The sequence below is a fragment of the Ursus maritimus genome, unplaced genomic scaffold, assembly GCF_017311325.1.
Source record: "Ursus maritimus isolate PB19 unplaced genomic scaffold, ASM1731132v1 scaffold_1, whole genome shotgun sequence".
NCBI classification, from domain to species: Eukaryota; Metazoa; Chordata; class Mammalia; order Carnivora; family Ursidae; genus Ursus; species Ursus maritimus.
The window spans coordinates 90,697,042-90,714,631 of record NW_024423343.1 but is presented as its reverse complement, the minus strand read 5'-3'; the positions used below and the strand labels follow the sequence as shown (position 1 = coordinate 90,714,631).

The following is a 17,590-nucleotide window of genomic DNA, read 5'->3' as shown; positions in this document are numbered from 1 at the left end:
ATTCTGCCAAATATTATTTCAAAAAAAATTATTTGGGGGAAAAAAGGTTAATAAAATGCTTGTGGCTGCAAGTTCAACTTCTGAAATTTGTATCCCCTTTGATGTTGACTCATTAGACCTTATTTCCACCACAGCTATCACCCAGAAAATTGAGGTAATTGATCAATGCTTTTCATCACTAAATAGTATCATTTAGTCTACAAATAGATAATACCTCTATCCTTAGTAGAAATGGTCTGGAAGTTATTCTAACTTTATAACTGCCTGAATAAACAGAGCTATGTGGTTTTTTTGTTTGTTTGGGTTTTTTTTTTTTTTTGGTTACCTTTTTAGGCTATGTGAATTCATTCCCAATAATTTCTTTGGGTTCTGAAATTACATGTAATGAAATGGAATGTAGAATTCCTTCTCCTTTTCAGTTTTATAGAATATGATTACTTCGAAGACAGTTAAATATTACATACCCAGAAGGAAAGCAATCTTGTTTGAAATCTGTCTAAAACTTTGTGGTGATTGAAGGAGGAACAGTAATGTGTATATCATAAATTAAAAATAATCAATTGTGTGGATTTGGTTTTGGAAAGTTTTCTTTCATTTTTATATGGCAAGAGAACGGAGGAGTATGAGATTATAATGGATACTCAGAAAATTATTTTTTAAGAATTGGCTTGTCACTCATTTCTGCTGTCATGATTGATGATAATTATTACTCTTTTGTTTGGCCCTGGCTTCTCCAGTACAAAAATAGGTTAAGAAGACTTGCTTCTGACCCTCCAGGGGTTTCACAAGTAGATACCTTCAGAGTAATACGGAAAATATTTATGTTCTCTGAAGTAATTTCGAGGATATGTTTCCATTGATATAGTCAACTCAAAACATTAATTTTAACATTTTCTATCAAGATTTAGATAAAAGTGAAAAATTTTAACTTGTATTCCAGTTTGAAGAATCTGATTGGATAATATAAAAATCTTTGTCCCTTTCCTCCTCTGTACAGTTTTGTGTTACTCAAAAAATAAAAATGTGTGGTATTAGCTAAATTGCTTTATATTTTCATTTATAACTGATTTTGCCTTCCAACAGGAGAAAATTCAGATCCAGTTAACGCAATCATTTGAAAAAGAGGAGAAGCCCTCAAAAGATGAAGCAGAAAAAGAAAAAGCCAGTGATAAGTTGCCCAGAAAAATGTTATCAAGAGGTTTGCCATTTATTTCTGTGTTTTCAAACAAAATTTTAATTTTAACATCAATAATTCCATCCTTTAGCCCCAGAAAAAATAAAAATAGTATATCTGTAGTGAGAATGCTAACAGAACAGACTGAAGGATGATAAAATATTTGCTCATCTGGGCAAAATGGCATAACACCAGTCAACATCAGTAAGATGCTTCAGCCAAAAAACTGCAACATATGCCAGAATCCCTAAGGCAGGTAACTGTCTTGACCTCTTACTGGTCTCTCCTAATGAAACTGGAATCACTATAATTTGAATACTTGATTCCACTAAAAATAATACTACTCTTTAATTCTTTATGGTACAGTGATCTGATGCCAAAATATTCAGTATCCAGTAAGAATATTCTTGGAAACACAGAATGTTTATCTTTCATAATCAGTTTCAAGGAACTCTACCATCATCCAGCATTGCAACTCAATGCTTCTTCGATTTATAAACCCAGTTACATTGGCTGGTATTATAAACAGCATAAGTATATTACATTTAGGGGGAAGAACTTAAACATGCAAAACTATGCATGCATAGTCTGGAAAACTATTTTGAAAGCAAGCCTTTGATGATAGACCTGATCAAATCTAATTAAATATTCTTTCAGAACTAGAATTCCTACCTACCTCCAAATTATTGCCTCTGCTTATATTCATAACTGAACTAAGCTGTCTTAATTTGCACTAAATGTAGGTGATTATTTAACTCACTCTGATTTTTCACTCAGGGAGGCATTTTTATTCGTCAGAATTGTTATGTATATAAAAGGGTCTTTAAAGAATTTAGAGTAAATTAAACTGGCACATGTGAGAAAAAAATTTTAAGAACATGCATGTACATGCAGTTATGTAAATCAATGTCATGTTTATTATATGAGAGTAGAAAGCTTGTGGTCGTCTGAGTTCATCATAAATTCCCTTTTCCTAATTTGTCAAACTATTTCCCATGTGGGGCATCTCATTTTATTTAAGATATGCATCATGTGTGAAAGGGAAAGGGATTTGTTTTCAAACAGCTTTATACTGGGTTTTTGTGTTGTTGTTTTTTAGATTCCAGTCAAGAATACACTGATTCAACTGGCATAGATCTACATGAATTTTTAGTAAATACATTAAAAAACAATCCCAGGTAAAAATTAAATTTATAAGGTTTACATTGCTTAGAGTACCATAATTTTGCTATGTTTGTTTTCATTACTGAGTTAGAATATTAGAATAAGATTGCAGTGTTTGAAGTACACCAGAAACATTTTAGTTTCTTACGACTGAGACGTTGTTGGTCTACAATATGCACATGTATAAATAGTTCTTTGCATTATTCATGTCCCATGATATAAAAATAATTAATCCTTTTTGTAGGAATTTTTGGAAATACAGAATCACCAAGATATTTTGGCTCTTAATTGAGGTAGACAGGTAATCATTAATCATGGAAAACGAAAAGAAAAAACTTCCCTCATCATAATATTCTCAACCACATAAGAACTTGGTGTATTCATTTATAATGAGTTTTTGAGCTTAGCTAAATGCAGAATTTTTGTTCCTTCTTACTTATTAACCTTCAACCCATAGATTTTTAAGGTCCTTATGTGGGTCAGTGTGACACCCCTGTGTTGCCAGGGTACTAGTGAATAGACTCTAACTTTCTGGCAGGTCATTGACCCCTTTGTGGCATCCTCCCCACAAAAAGGCTTGTCTACAAAATATCTGACAAACACGTTCATGGGGTAGAAGACTCCAGGGTTGAGAACCCCTACTCTAGATGTTAGCTTCCTGGAGTGATAGTTCTTTAACATACACTAAAATGAAAATAAAACAGTTTCTTTCGGTATATGTACATGGAAGAAAACAGGAATAATTCTCTTTAGTCTCACTGAGGCTTATGTCATCCTTCCAGATAACCTTTATTTTCATTCAGCATTTATTGTAGTCAGTATCATCTTGGTTTTCTAGTTTACATTTAACATAAATGCCAAAAAGAGAACCACCGAAATGAAAAGTGGTCTCCTTGTAAAAAGGGCTGAAGGACTATATAGTATGGAGTTAGAAGATAAGACAAGTCTACATGACTTATTTTTTTCTTCAGTTCAAGTTGATTCCTCAGTGGTCCCAATAGAATAATTAATTCATTGGTTCATTGAACAGGCATTTACTGAGCATCTGTCATGTTCCAAGCATTGTGCTAAAAACATTGTAGATATAAAGATAAAGAAGATATCATCTCTACCCTAAAGTATTCACCATCTCTGAGCTAGAAAAATACACTTGCTATATAATTAAAATAGAGTTCATGTGTGGGGAACCTGCTTCTGCTTCTCCCTCTGCCTGCCACTCCGACTGCTTGTGTTCTCTCTCTCTCTCTGTGTGTCAAATGAATACATAAAATCTTTTTAAAATAAAATAGAATTGATGTTGTAAAATAAGTTTTTGAAGTTTGTAAAAATCCAGGGAGGAGACCTCAATCTCTTTTTGAAAAGATATGGGAAGGCTTCACTGAAAATATATGCCTGAGCTGAGCCTTGAATTCACCGTGCTTTAAGTAGAAGCTGTCCATATAGAGAAGCATGAGAAAGGCATTCTAGATAGATAACACGTGCATTGACAAGACACAGTAGTGTGTGAGATTGTACGTTCTAGCTCCAGCAGGGAGACATGTGGCAAGTGATTGTAGAAAGTGATGGGGAAGGTGTTGGTGAGGTATGAAGACAGCCCATTTCCATTTGTCCTTGACCTAAGATTGTACTCATTGTTAATGAGTCCCAGTGAATGTGGAGTGCTACTGGGAAGCCAGAGATGCTAAAAAGATATTTAAGACAGTAATGAACAGTGAAAAATAGTCTTCCTTGAAATGCCAGTAGTGTACCATTTAAGAAGTACTGAGTATGACATGCTAAGTTGAGGAATAATTAATAGATTTCGAATAGGGTAATGCCATAATCAGATGTGCATTTTAGAAAGATTACTTTGGCAGTGAGGGGCCAATTCCATAAACAAGGAGTGCGGCTAGGAGGCCATAGGGAAGAATAGAGAGGAAAGGACATGTTTGAAAAGTATTGAGGAAGTACCATGGTAGTGGTGTGATACAGTAAAACAGAATAGCTACTAGGTTTCTGGCTAGGCTGACAGTCCCATTAATTGAGAGGGTGGGTAAGGAGCAGGCCTGAATGAAATAGGACATGTTCTGTTATAAAAAAAAGTATAGTTTGAGGTCCTGATGGAAAAATCAGGAGATGAGATCTGTCCAAAATTAAAAGGCTCTGGTTTTCAAGTACTTGAGCCTGACTCAAGTAATAGATTCAGGAGTCATTAGTAGAGATGAAGCTTGAGGAGGCTGTGTTTGCCCTGAAAGATGGAGTAAATGATAAGGACAAAATTCTGTGGAAAGACAGCATAGAGAAGGTAGATGAGAAAGGAAGAGACTAATTCTTAAAAGCAGAACAATCATGACAACATTTGTCTTAGTTAGCTGGGGCAGAGGATGGTGGCCTGGGTGGCTCAGTCATTTAAGCCTCTGACTCTTGATTTCTGTTCAGGTCATGGTCTCAGGGTCATGAGGTCAAACTCTTGTTGGGCTCCACACTGGCTATGGAGCCTGCTTGAGATTCTCTCTCTCTCTTTCTCCCTCTCCTGCTGTCATTCCCCCCTCCTCCCCTACCCTGCCTTCTCCCTCTCTCGCTCTTTCAAAAAAAAAAAAAGTTAGCCAGGGGCTGTTTCATGAAAGATAAAATAACACAGAGACTTGACTTGAATATAGAAGTACCAACTAGCCCATTAGGTTGAGAAATTAGGAAATTGCTGGCTCTTTTAATAAATTGTTTCATTTGGGGTGGGATGGTGGAAACCAGAACTCAGTGAGTTGAGGAATAAGGGGGAAGGTAGGAAACACATAGCTAATTTCCATAAAACAAAATAGGATGCTAGAAAGGCAGATCTTTCCTCTGAACCTGTAGGAGAGACCTCAGTAAGGACAATTAGAAATCTATTTTTATACATCCCAAAATATTTTTCTATTGTACAGTTCTCTGTTTCCTTCTACAAATGCAAAAGTTTTAAAGTTATCTGCATATAAATTTTTTTAACTGTACAATTTAATGGTTTTATTATACCCACAGGTATGTACAGCCATCAGTACAATTTTAGAATTTTTTCATCATTCCAAAAAGAAACCCTGTATTCTTTAGCTATCACCTTCCTATGCTTTGAGCTCTAATCTGCTTTATATCTCTATAGATTTTGCTGTTTTAGATCTCTCATGTGAATGAAATCATGTGGACTGGCTTCATTCACTTAGCATAATATTTTCAAGTTTCATCCATGTTGTAGCATGTATCAGTACTTTATTTTTTTTTCTGTGTGTGCATTTATATTTGAATAAACATGTAAGTGAATAATTCATGTAGTGGCTAGTGTATAAGTTATTACTAATGTCAGTGTGGTTTAGAAAGTTGTAGCAAATGTTAAATTTTGTGAGAAATAAGATTTGCTTAATTAATGACTCGTGTTCTCTTGATGAAACACACACTTAATTGCTAGATATACATGGTACAAAAGTAGTATGACAAGTTTCCACTAAAACTTTCAAGATTCAGTATTGCCCAGAGAGTTCATCTACATTTTAAGCAGATGTATTTTTAGTAGTATAAAAATTCAGTCAGTGTTTCATTTCAAAATTTTTCTTCTGATCATTAAATCTTTATCTTATTCTCAGCCAAATAAATAAACTTAGCTTCAAATGTAGAATAGTTTATCTGGAATTCTTATTGCAAAAGATATTTCCAGAGGCTATGCTAACTAGTCATTGCTGAATTAGAACCTAAGAACCTAAAGTTGACTTTGATAGAAATTATACTCAGTGACATGATCTTCTACCTATTTTTGTATTGATTTTATACCCATTTTGTGTAAATTCCATGTGTAGTCAAGAAATATGGATAATACAGGCAACTGTGTTGTATAACTAATGGAGAGGAGAAAGTTTGGATTAATCCTGAGAAGGGCTATTTTAAGAGTAATTTGGTTTGCTCTGGGGAATGTTATATAATAGTTTTATTTTCTAAAAATTGCTTTTATTGGAAGTAATGTTTATTTTATTTCTTACCTATTGGAAATGTTTGGCCAAGCTCATATGGAATATTGGGAAAGGGGTGGTCAGATAGAAAGCATTATTGTTTTCTGGTTTTTTTATTTGCCACTGGTATACCAGCTGTGTACAGTTTCTCTGAAGTTACTTCTGGTATAATGCCTAGAACACTGATAACTGAAAGGTTCTTGCCCCTTCACTTTAACTTTAGGTAATAGCTTATTGACTGGTTTGATTGAGATCGCTGTTCTTATTTTTTAAATAATAGCATACATTGGTTCCCTTTAAAAGAGTATACAATAATTTCAGTAAGTATGCCCACATTTAGGTTACGCATTAGGAAAAGCAATTTGTGGACCTGTTAGTTTGAGTCCTATATGCAGTGCTTCTCTAAAGGGTTATTAATTTTTTAACTTATAATCATTACCAAAATATCTAACCTTGATTACATATTGCAGGAAGCATGTACTAATTAGTGGATAAATCTTAAGAATTTAGGAAGATTACCAGCCTTATTTTTCTAACAAGTTGTACCTCTTAGTAACTAAGAGTTCAGTAAACTAAGCAGAGAGACTTAGTTTAAATAGTACGCGGTCCAGATAATGATAAAAAATCCTCTGCAATCCATAGATCTACATGTGAAAGAAAAGAAAAGCCTGAATTTTTATCAGTGGCTAGTAAAATTGTTAGAATTTTTTCTGTATTGAAGACAACAGAAATTTCTTTTCAGTGGCAATATATTCACTGAAGAACATTCCACAGATCTTTTGCCTACTGTTCAGAAACAGAAAACCATTTTTTTTCCTATCTTGTCTGATACAAGTATTCCTAACTTGGCTTCCCCACCCACCCCTGCTTCTGTTTGCATGATAAATGTTTTTCCATCCCTTCACTTTAAATCTGCGTGTGTCCTTAGGTCTGAAATTAGTCTCTTGTAGACAGCATATAGATGGATCATGTTTTTTTAATCCATTCATTTAGCCTATGTCTTTTGATTGAAGCATTTAGTCCACTTACATTTAAAGTAATTATTGGTAAGGTGTACTTAAAGCTGTTTTGTTACTTGTTTTCTTGTTTTATAGTTCTCTGTTCATTTCTTCTTCTCGCGGCTCTCTTGTTTGATGAGTTTCTTCAGTGTTATGCTTTGATTCCTTTCTCTTTTTTATGTGTGCATCTGTTGTAAATTTTTGATTTGTGGTATACTGTTATGTTCGTATATAACATCTTATGCACATAGCAGTCTATATGAAGTTGATGGTTGCCTAAGTTTGAACACTTAAAAGCACTAAATTTTTACTTCCCTCCCCCATGTTTTATGTATTGATACCACATTTTACATCCTTTCATTTTGTGTATCCCTTGCCTGATTTTTGTAGATATAATTTATTTTACCACTTGTGTGTAATACTGGCTTTATTAATGATTAATCTACTACCTTTCTTATATGTTTGCATTTACCTGTGAAACAGAAGACCAACTTGAAAGTACCATTTCATGAATGCTTAATAAATTGCCTTCCTCAGAGTCCTTTTTTTTAAAACAATAACTATATAAAATACATCAGGAAAGTTAAAACTATTTCATCTCAATACACATTGTACTCAGGGTCTTATAGTTACATTAATAAGTCCTTTTGTAGGGGGAGCCCTCTGAAGTAAAAACTTCCCAACCTCCCCAAAAAATTTCAGGGAAAAAATATTAAAAGACTTTATGAGTGAAATAATTTGATTAACAGATTCCATGCAGATACATTTGTTGAGCTCCTCTATATAGTCCAAATAACTATACAATAATAATTGTGATAAATACTTTTAAAGAAAGTGTGAAAGAAGCGGGTTCTAAGAATATAGGAAGTTGTTCTAGACAAAGGAAACAGCATGTTCAAGTAACCAGAGACAGGAAGGAGTTTAGCAAGTACAGAGATAAGGCAAAATGATAAGAGTTTTGTGATTAAGGGGCAGAAGATGAGGCTGATCAAGGTAGATAAATGTAGGCCCCACTACAGATGCTTATTTCTAACCTAAGAGCAATGGGAAGCCTGTGATAGGTACTTAACCAAGGCAGGGGGGACACGGAGAGACAACAGACACCGTTTTAGTAGTCAAGCCAGAGGTCCTGCTTGCTTGGATCCAAGGTGGCAGCAGTGAGAAATAGAAGAAAAGTAGAAGGTAGATAATATTTATAGTAGTAATTAACTGCATAGGAGGATCAGAAAAAGGATTATAGCAGGCCACAGATGCTTCTAGTACAGTATGCTGGGTGAAAGATAGGGCCGCTTACTGAGATGAGCAGTACTAAAGGTGAACCAGGGTTGGGGCAGAATTGAATGTTGCTAAAATTTGTGTTAAAATGTAATCCTCTTTTCAGCTTTGGGTTTAAAGTCACCAGGTAGGCATGTTTTTCTCCTGAGTTTTCAACTAATGTAAAAAAAAATATATCAAATATCACTTGGTTTTATGAGACTTCTTTGCAGTGTAGAGGGAGGGTCAAACCCAGGGCCGATGTATAGTATAGACTTTCAGGCAGCTTACGCAGGGGCACCACATCCTCTGTCCTATTAGAGTTAGAGGATACTACTCTGTATTGTTTATTTGAGAGGGAAACATTAACCTTTGGCCTAGTTTTCTTGGTCTCTAAAAATTCAGGGACAGAACTGAATGATCTGTAAAGCTACTTCTAGTTTGAAGATTCTTAGAGTGTTTGTTTGTTTCACATGCACATGAAATTTCCAGTGAGCACAAGAATACTCCTTTGAGCCATGTCCTTGGTATGTGAGCGAGGAGGTCCTTTGGGGAGTATGATACCGTTAATATTCATTCCTGTGTGTGTGTGTTAAATAGGACCCTAGTGGTCAAAGGAGCACATGCAGGTGCTCCCTAGAGTCCTTATTTATTTTTCATGTTGGAAGCCTTGGGTTCTTTTTTATTTTTATGGCAAAAATTTCCAGTCTCAAAAATGTATAATACAAGTTTACAGAATGATTTGAAAAGGCTTCTCCTTCTGAGTTAGAATCAGTAATGTAATTCATACTTCTCTGCTATAATTCCATCTGTGTACTAGCACTAGATTCCCATAGGAGTATTCCTGTTGTTACTGGCATTGCATGTTCTTTAGAGTGCTGTTTCTATAGAGTTCAGGATAACAAAGTTATGAGCCTAACTAAACATGTCTGTGTTCCTGCTATTTCTCAGCTTTATTAAGGAAGTAAAGATTAATGTGCTCTTATTTTCCATGTATCTACAGAACAGACTCCAACATAGTGATACTTAGCAGATCAAAATAGATCTGTTTTAAGAATGGCCACGTGTTGGTAATTGTTGAAGTTGAGTAAAGGCTACATTGAGATTCATTACACGGTTCTCCCTACATTTGTGTATGTGTGACATTTTCCATAATAAAAAATTAAACTAAAAGTCATCTTTTATTTTTTCTAAACATTACTTTTTTAGAAGTCATGTATATATTCTGGCATCAAGTTTTGTGATATTCCTCAAAGTGCAGTTTTTAGGGAAAAATTTAACCGTAATAATTCAGTGTTTATGATTATTTCAATGTTAAGTTTTCTATATAAGAGTCTTCATATTTTGTTTCAGGGACAGAATGATGCTGTTGAAATTGGAACAAGAAATTTTAGATTTCATTGGTAATAATGAGTAAGTCCTGACATTTAACAAGAAAACAAATTGTCATCATAGTTCTCCTTGACTTACTAAATCAGTTTTTCTTCTACTTCTAGGTCTCCACGTAAAAAATTTCCCCCAATGACATCTTACCATAGGATGCTATTACACAGAGTAGCCGCTTACTTTGGATTAGACCACAATGTTGATCAGAGTGGGAAGTCTGTCATAGTAAACAAAACTAGTAATACAAGAATGTAAGTATCAACAAATGTAGGCATTTGTTAAGTATGTATGTGACCATACTTTATCTTTCTACAGCACCTCTCATCCGAGGTTTTCCACATTTTAGCAGCTTAATTAAGCATTATGACAACCTTATGTAACAGGGCCAAAAAATACATAAAATGTATTTTAGCGCACTAGATACAAAATGAACCAGTCTAGACTACAATGAGGCAGATCAATGAGGACTGGTTTAAAAAAGCAAAAACAGTGGCGCCTGGGTGGCACAGCGGTTAAGCGTCTGCCTTAGGCTCAGGGCGTGATCCCAGCGTTCTGGGATCAAGCCCCACATCAGGCTCCTCCGCTATGAGCCTGTTTCTTCCTCTCCCACTCCCTCTGCTTGTGTTCCCTCTCTCACTGGCTGTCTCTATCTCTGTCAAATAAATAAATAAAAAATCTTTTAAAAAAATAAATAAAAAAAGCAAAAACAAGAAAACTTCAGAAGTCGTATCAGTGAAGTTTGAAAACCATTCACTTGGATTTTTTAGTTAATGTAATTTAGATAGCTATGGCCAACCTTAGGTAAATTTGGGGTTTTTTGCTTATTTGTTTTGTTTTGTTTTTTTTTTAATTCAAGTTAGTTAACATAGTGTAAAAAAAATTTTTTTAAGGCAGATTTTGACACCCTCACGTTCAATCAGTCTCCCATCATTTTACCATCCTTCCAACCTCTGGTTTTGCTTCCTTATCCCACAAATCTCAAGAAGGTGGGACTGTTGATTAATACAGTATTATCCATAATGTTGTATCCCTCTTTCAAGCTAAGTTTTAAGGAGTTAAGAGGAGCCATTTGCTTTAAAAAGTGATAGCTTCATAGTGTTGCTGAACTATATCATCAGTGCTAGTCTTTGGGAGCAGAAGGCCCAATGCGCAGAGGCACGTAAATTTGAACATGTACGCAGCACCTCTTCTGCCTATTTATAAAACTAATCCTAAGCAACTAGTTGAGTTCAGCTAATATTTATACTTTGGTGGTAATCTGCCTATTGGAAGCATTTTCTATATCAGTTTCATATGTGGTAGCAGTGGGTCTGTGGTAATGAGCAGCAGTCAGCTTCAGACTACATAGATAATGCTAAAATTAATTATTTTTCTGCTTTTCTTGAAGCTGTATTTCTCTTGGGGTCTTATCTACGAACCATTCAATTTGCATGGTTGTATTTAATTCACTCACATCACTTCTGTTATAATGGACTTTACTCGTATAGCTGCCATATCATTTACTGGAACAAAGTTGGTTTTCTTCCATTTCGTATAGTATTTTGTCAACTAAATAGATAACAGTGGTGGAACCTCGTATTTTTAAATGTTTGTTCCTACAATTAAAATTAAATTAATGAAGATAGATGTCTTTGAAAAGGATCTTGTCTTTCTTTAGAGATTATATTTTATCTACTGCAAATGTGATCGGATTAGTATTCTTCTACTTGTCCCTTACTCTTTTAAAAATATCCTCATCAATTAGTCTTTTCCCAGTTAGTTATATCATAGCTCAAGTAACCATAAGATGTGAGCTGAATTGAAGGTGAATAGAACTCTAATTCATTTAACCAGTACCTTTCAACATTACTCAGAGCTGCTGGATACCCAACCACATGTACATTAGCAGGCATTTTGTCTGACATTTCGACTGATGACTCTCTAAGGTTTTCGATACAGTGTAACCTCAGTTATTTGAATGCTATGAATGATGTCAAAAAGCTTTAGGATTCTCTTTATCAAAGTCATCAAAAGTTGAGCTAAACACAGATGTTCATGATGTACTTGAAGAATGGATCAGTAGTGTAATCATAACTAGACATTCAGATCATTGAAGTTACACTGTATTCTTATTTTATATCTTCTGGAATATGAGGAAGGTTGTAAATCAGAAAACCTTAGAGATCTGCGCCACATTGAATAAATGCAAACTTACCTTTTCCTCATAGGCAAATTACCCGCTCCAGCCTTGAACCAGTGGTGTTCTGGATGTCAACAACCCGGTGTCCACTGGGGTGTCTCAATGGAGCGGGAAGTTGGCGATTGCAGGGCAGTAATTTCAGGCATCTATAAAAGAAAGAGGTAAGACAGTCTTAAGGTTAGCTGAAATGCCTGCCAATGCCATTCGGTGTGGGAATCCAGCTGCTCTTAGAAAAGTTGCCAGGCCCTAGGTTAAACATTATAGTTGACTTTGGAATAAGAATCTCTCACTCAAGTATAGACTCCTCCAATAAGAAAATATGACTTTGAACAGCTACAAAAATAGTTGATAGAAGTAAGCAGGGCAGTCATGTGACAGAAACAACATACTGCCATCTTCAGAACTAAATAGACAATCTTTCAAACTCTTACTAAAGAAAGCAATCTTTTTCTCATCATTTTGGTCATGAAATTGTTTTTACTCTTTTTATTGTTCTTCTAGTTATGTATATAGCTCTGTGTAGAGATCTGCTCTTCGTTTCACTTATCTGAGTATATTTTAAAGTAGAGATTTCTTCAGCTTACTTAGATAATTCTTATTTTTAAATCTTTTGCATAACTTGACAGGATGTAGAAACAGTACTTTATTAAAAATTCACAAATATTCAGAAGAGTTACTTAAATATTATATATAATGATATATATGTATATTGTCACATTTGCTGAAGATGTCATTACTTAGGTTTATCTGGTTTAGAAATTAGGGTATTCAGAATATATTATGTCACTGTATAATATATATTTAAACTATATGTAAAAATCTACTTGGGTTCAATTAGACTTTCTTTGTCCCTCTAAATATATTTTTATGTATCATGTATTTCAAAAGAATAATTACAATTTTATAATGGGATGTTAAGTCATAAGAGTATTAAATAAATTAATTTATTGAAGCTGACAGTATATTTTAGAAAGTGAAGTTTTACATAATTTTAATTTTCCACAGACCACAACCTTATTATGTCTGTCTTCTGGATCTCATTAGAAAGAACTTGCAACATTTCTGTAGAGGAAAGACCAATCAGCCATTTAATATATTGTTAGGATTTCATAATTATTCCTTTAGGTTACAACTTTAACCTCCAAAAAAAGAACCATTTCTTTTTTAACCTGTTTCGAGTAATATAAAACAAAGATATACCCTGCTGTAGTTAAGAGTAATTAGTAACTTGGTAGCGTTTTGAATGAGCCTCTTGGGTTTTAGGTAATTCAACCACAAAGTATTTTATTACTTTCAATTATGTCACACCAAACCAGGTACTGTAAGAGTGTAACATAAGATGAAGTACTATATACTTTTTTTTTTTTCCTGGAATTTTTTCTTAGATTTGGAGGAGGCAATGCAAAAAGGATAGACTTTGAGACTGACGTACCAGCGCTCCAACTGTGGCTCAGTCACACACTTGCCCTTGACCCTAGACAATAGGTTAAGCCATTTGAACCTCAGTTTTTTTCAGTAATATTTATAATAATAACAAACTTCTCTTGAGTGTTTACTGTTTTAAGTGCTGTTCATCTGTTAATTCATTTCCTTTTCAGAGCAAGCCTATCAAGTAGGTATACTATAATTCAATTTATAAATGAGGAAACTCGAGAACAGAAAGGTTAAGTAATTTGTGTACATCCTGAAGCAACTAAAGTGGTAAAGCTGAATATTTGAACCCAAGCAGTCTGATTCCAGAGCCCACGGTGTATTTTTCATAATGGCCTTTCAATTGTAACATAAGGTAGTTAATATTTTCTCATAAGATTGTTATGAAGAGTAAATGAGATAACACAAGTATTAATTATTAGTGGCACCAGCGAGTGGTAATTTTTTTTATTGCTTTGATTAGTTTACATAAAATGTTGTATTTAACTTTTCTGTAAATAATGTGTACTATCTCTTCTGTTCCCTTGGGGTTTTTTTAGACCTGATCAGAAATTCAATGAACATATTAAGGATGATAAAGGTGAAGATTTTCAGAAACGATATATCCTCAAGAGAGATAACTCCAGCTTTGACAAAGATGATAACCAGGTAATCTGTGACAATTGTAGCTTTTTTCTAGGTGCAGGACTTATACCAGTGGATCATTTTCCCAAGAATTAATTGTCCTTGTTTCTTTAGATGAGAATACGTTTGAAAGATGACAGAAGAAGCAAATCTATAGAAGAAAGGGAAGAAGAGTACCAGAGAGCTAGAGACAGAATATTTTCCCAAGATGTATGTACTGACTTACATTTAGATCTCATTGTTAGGATATATGCTAATTGTGTTATAGGAACTCATTCCTTCTATCATCTATTGATCATTTATTTGTAACCATATTTGGTATGTAATAAGTCACTTGTTAGAAATATTGAGATCTGTCTTATATTAATAATTTAATACCTTATAAAATGCTACATTGCAGCAGTTATATAAATATTTCAAAAGTTGCATGCAGACAGACTACAGGAACAGTGTATCAGACTGAGTATATAGTTTGTATAATTTTTTTTTCTTCCAGAGTTCTCACAGACTTGAGATTTTAAGAACATTGGTCATAGTCTACAAAATCACGTACTCTAAATTCTTCTTGGTAGTAGACTTTTCTCGATAAGTAACCTCTTTCTTCTTTTAAAATAAAACTAATTAGGAGCACCTGGGTAGCTTCATCAGTTAAGAGTCGATCTCTTGATCTAGGTTCAGGTCTCGATCTCAGAGTTATGAGTTCAAGCCCCGCATTGAGCTCTACACTGAGTGTGGCACCTACTTTTAAAAAAATAAATAAATAAAACTAATTAATTTTTAGATTCTATTTGTTTTCTACTTTTAAGTGATTATTTGAAAGAAATCTTTCAAGTGCCTGATTATTTTATACGTGTATTTGAGAAGAGATTCTGTTTGGTTTTACCAGTGTCTATTAAGTACCCGTTCTGTATGGTACTAGGTATTATTCAAGGATATATGAATGTATGTAATTTGTGTTAACACTGCCAGAGATAGAAATTTCCTCAATATTAAAAAAACAAAGAGTAACATTAACATCTAAACTATCAGTTAATATTCATACAAACCTTATTGAACACCAATAGTACATGCTATGCTGGGCACTGAAGGACATATCCATGAACAGTACAAATAATTTATCCCCCAAACAATCCTATATATGATAGATACTATCACTGTTTGTATTTTACAGATAAGGAAACTGAGTTCTAGGAGGCTAAGTAAAATAGCAAAAGATTGTGTAGCTAGAAAATAACAGAGTTGAGATTTTAGCCCAGGTCTGCTGCACTCAGAGCCTAAACTAGATGTATTTCTCTCTCTAGTTTATGAAGTCTCTATCCTGATAAATAGCCAGGTAATGACAATATGGTGTATGATTTGTACAGAGACATGAAGGTAAAATAAAGGACACAGCTGAGAAGCACCACAAACCAGAACTGAGGAGTGAGGGGGAGAGTTAGCTTCCAAGAGGAGACCCAAAGGAATCCTCCAAGTAGAGGGTCAGTATATGCAGAGGCCCAGAGATAAAGGAGAACTTGACAGAGAAGGAATTAAAAGATCAAAGAAGCTGGGCTATAGCCTAGGTAACAGAGGAAGTGAGGAAATTTTAGATTAGAGAAATAAGCAGGAAGCAGATGACTTGACCATGAAAGCTGCTTAAGGTTGTTGGGCTTTTAGTTAGAGCAGGAGTCAGCAAACTTTTTCTGTAAAGGGCCAGATAATTAGTATTTTAGGCTTTTAGAGCCATGCAGCCTTGTTTGCAACAACTCACATCTGCCTTTTTAATGTGAAAGCAGACCTAGAAAATACATAAATGAATGGGCATGGCTGTGTGCCAGTAAAACTTAATTTGCAAAAATAGGTGGCTGACCATGCTTTGCCGACCCCTGTGCTAGAACATCAGGGAGCTCTGGAGGGAAGAGGTGTGATGAGATTGACATTTTAGAGAGACTGCTGTGGCTTCTGTTATTTAAATTGGATGAAAGGCAAAAACTGGTTAGAAGACTGTTGTAATAATACAAGGAAAAATGGTGGTTCCCTGAGCTAGGTTAATAGCATTAGAAGAGTTTGGCTATGAGCTGCGTTGAGGTATAGCTGCTTGTTCATTACTACAGCCACAGCCAAAGCACAGGTGATCAAAGTATTTGTTGAGTGAATGAGATAGAATCTACAGATTGGTGTATACCTTCAGTATATAATCATGAAAATGGGTTCACTTGTTTGGAAGAGAATATTTGAATTTCAGATTAATCTCTACCACAAAAACGAATGGCTTCAGGATGTATATCTGTTAAAAGAATGCATAGTGTCTCCAAGCCAGAAATAATTTCATTATCATTTATTTGTGTATCCTTATCACCATTTTGGATTTGTGGGCAGGGTGGGTGATACTTTTTCAATATTATTACATATGATTTTGATTGTCATCATTAGTTTACAGATGCATGATTATTTGACAAAAGCTCAATTTTTTATATCTATTCTTTCTTTCTAGTCCCTGTGTTCCCAAGAGAATTATATTATTGACAAAAGGTGAGGGCATTTTTAACATTTGTTTGTTAACTATCTGACTGATGCTAATAAAAATAAAAATGTCTTATTAAAATGCCAACAGAATCCAAGACGAGGATGCTAGTAGTACCCAGCAGAGACGTCAGATATTTAGGTATTGGAAGCATGTTTTCATGCTGTATTGAAAAATCAAAGCATTTGCTTCTCTATTCTTTCCCGTTTTGTTCCTATTAGCTTCTCAAAGTTGTATTTCTAAATTACAGAGTTAATAAAGATGCTTCAGGGAGATCAACAAATAGCCATCAAAGCAGCACTGAGAATGAGTTGAAGTATTCTGAACCACGACCGTGGAGCAGCACGGATTCTGATAGTTCTCTCCGAAACTTCAAGCCTGCTGTAACCAAAGCCAGCAGCTTCAGTGGAATCTCAGTCCTGACAAGAGGTGATAGTTCTGGGAGCAGCAAAAGCATAGGCAGGCTTTCAAAAACAGGTATAAATATTTGTCTAGAACTGTACAATCAGATCATTAGTTTCCTTATTGTTGTCTTACCTCTTTATCTATCATGTGGCTTCTGCAGTTATCCTCACATATAAAATTCTTACCAGCAGTGCATTGAGCACCTCCACAGTACTTAAGAGGTAATATATGTATCAATATTAGGTTTCATTTTCTGCTGGAGAGAGATTTACTAACATCAATTAAAGTAAAAATTCTCTGTTGTGACATAAACTTAATCAAGTTAGTTCAGTGAAATGTCATCTCTTGTTTGAGTCCCCAGAGGTGGTTGGAAATTCTTCATTGCTTATTTGCAATTGGAAGGCGCGGTTTCTCACCTAGGATTATTTAACAGCGATTGCATTTTCAGCTCATACTATCAGTTATTGATTGCATTTTTCATGACAAAGTCCTTCCTTTGCCATTCAAAAAATCAGTAAA

The 17,590-nt window shown here is 34.6% G+C and overlaps 1 protein-coding gene across 2 annotated transcripts in view; it reads left to right on the top strand.

The window, feature by feature from the left end:
• The window catches only part of R3HDM1 (R3H domain containing 1), a 195,610-nt gene that overhangs the window by 87,413 nt on the left and 90,607 nt on the right, over positions 1–17,590 (top strand). For both annotated transcript variants that reach the window (XM_040645475.1, XM_040645483.1), the window contains 9 exons: positions 1,084–1,198; positions 2,274–2,352; positions 9,897–9,956; positions 10,040–10,180; positions 14,079–14,187; positions 14,278–14,373; positions 16,637–16,674; positions 16,757–16,807; positions 16,917–17,143. In XM_040645475.1, coding sequence (XP_040501409.1) covers positions 1,084–1,198; positions 2,274–2,352; positions 9,897–9,956; positions 10,040–10,180; positions 14,079–14,187; positions 14,278–14,373; positions 16,637–16,674; positions 16,757–16,807; positions 16,917–17,143 — 916 coding nt within the window. The remainder of the gene's footprint in view (positions 1–1,083; positions 1,199–2,273; positions 2,353–9,896; positions 9,957–10,039; positions 10,181–14,078; positions 14,188–14,277; positions 14,374–16,636; positions 16,675–16,756; positions 16,808–16,916; positions 17,144–17,590) is intronic.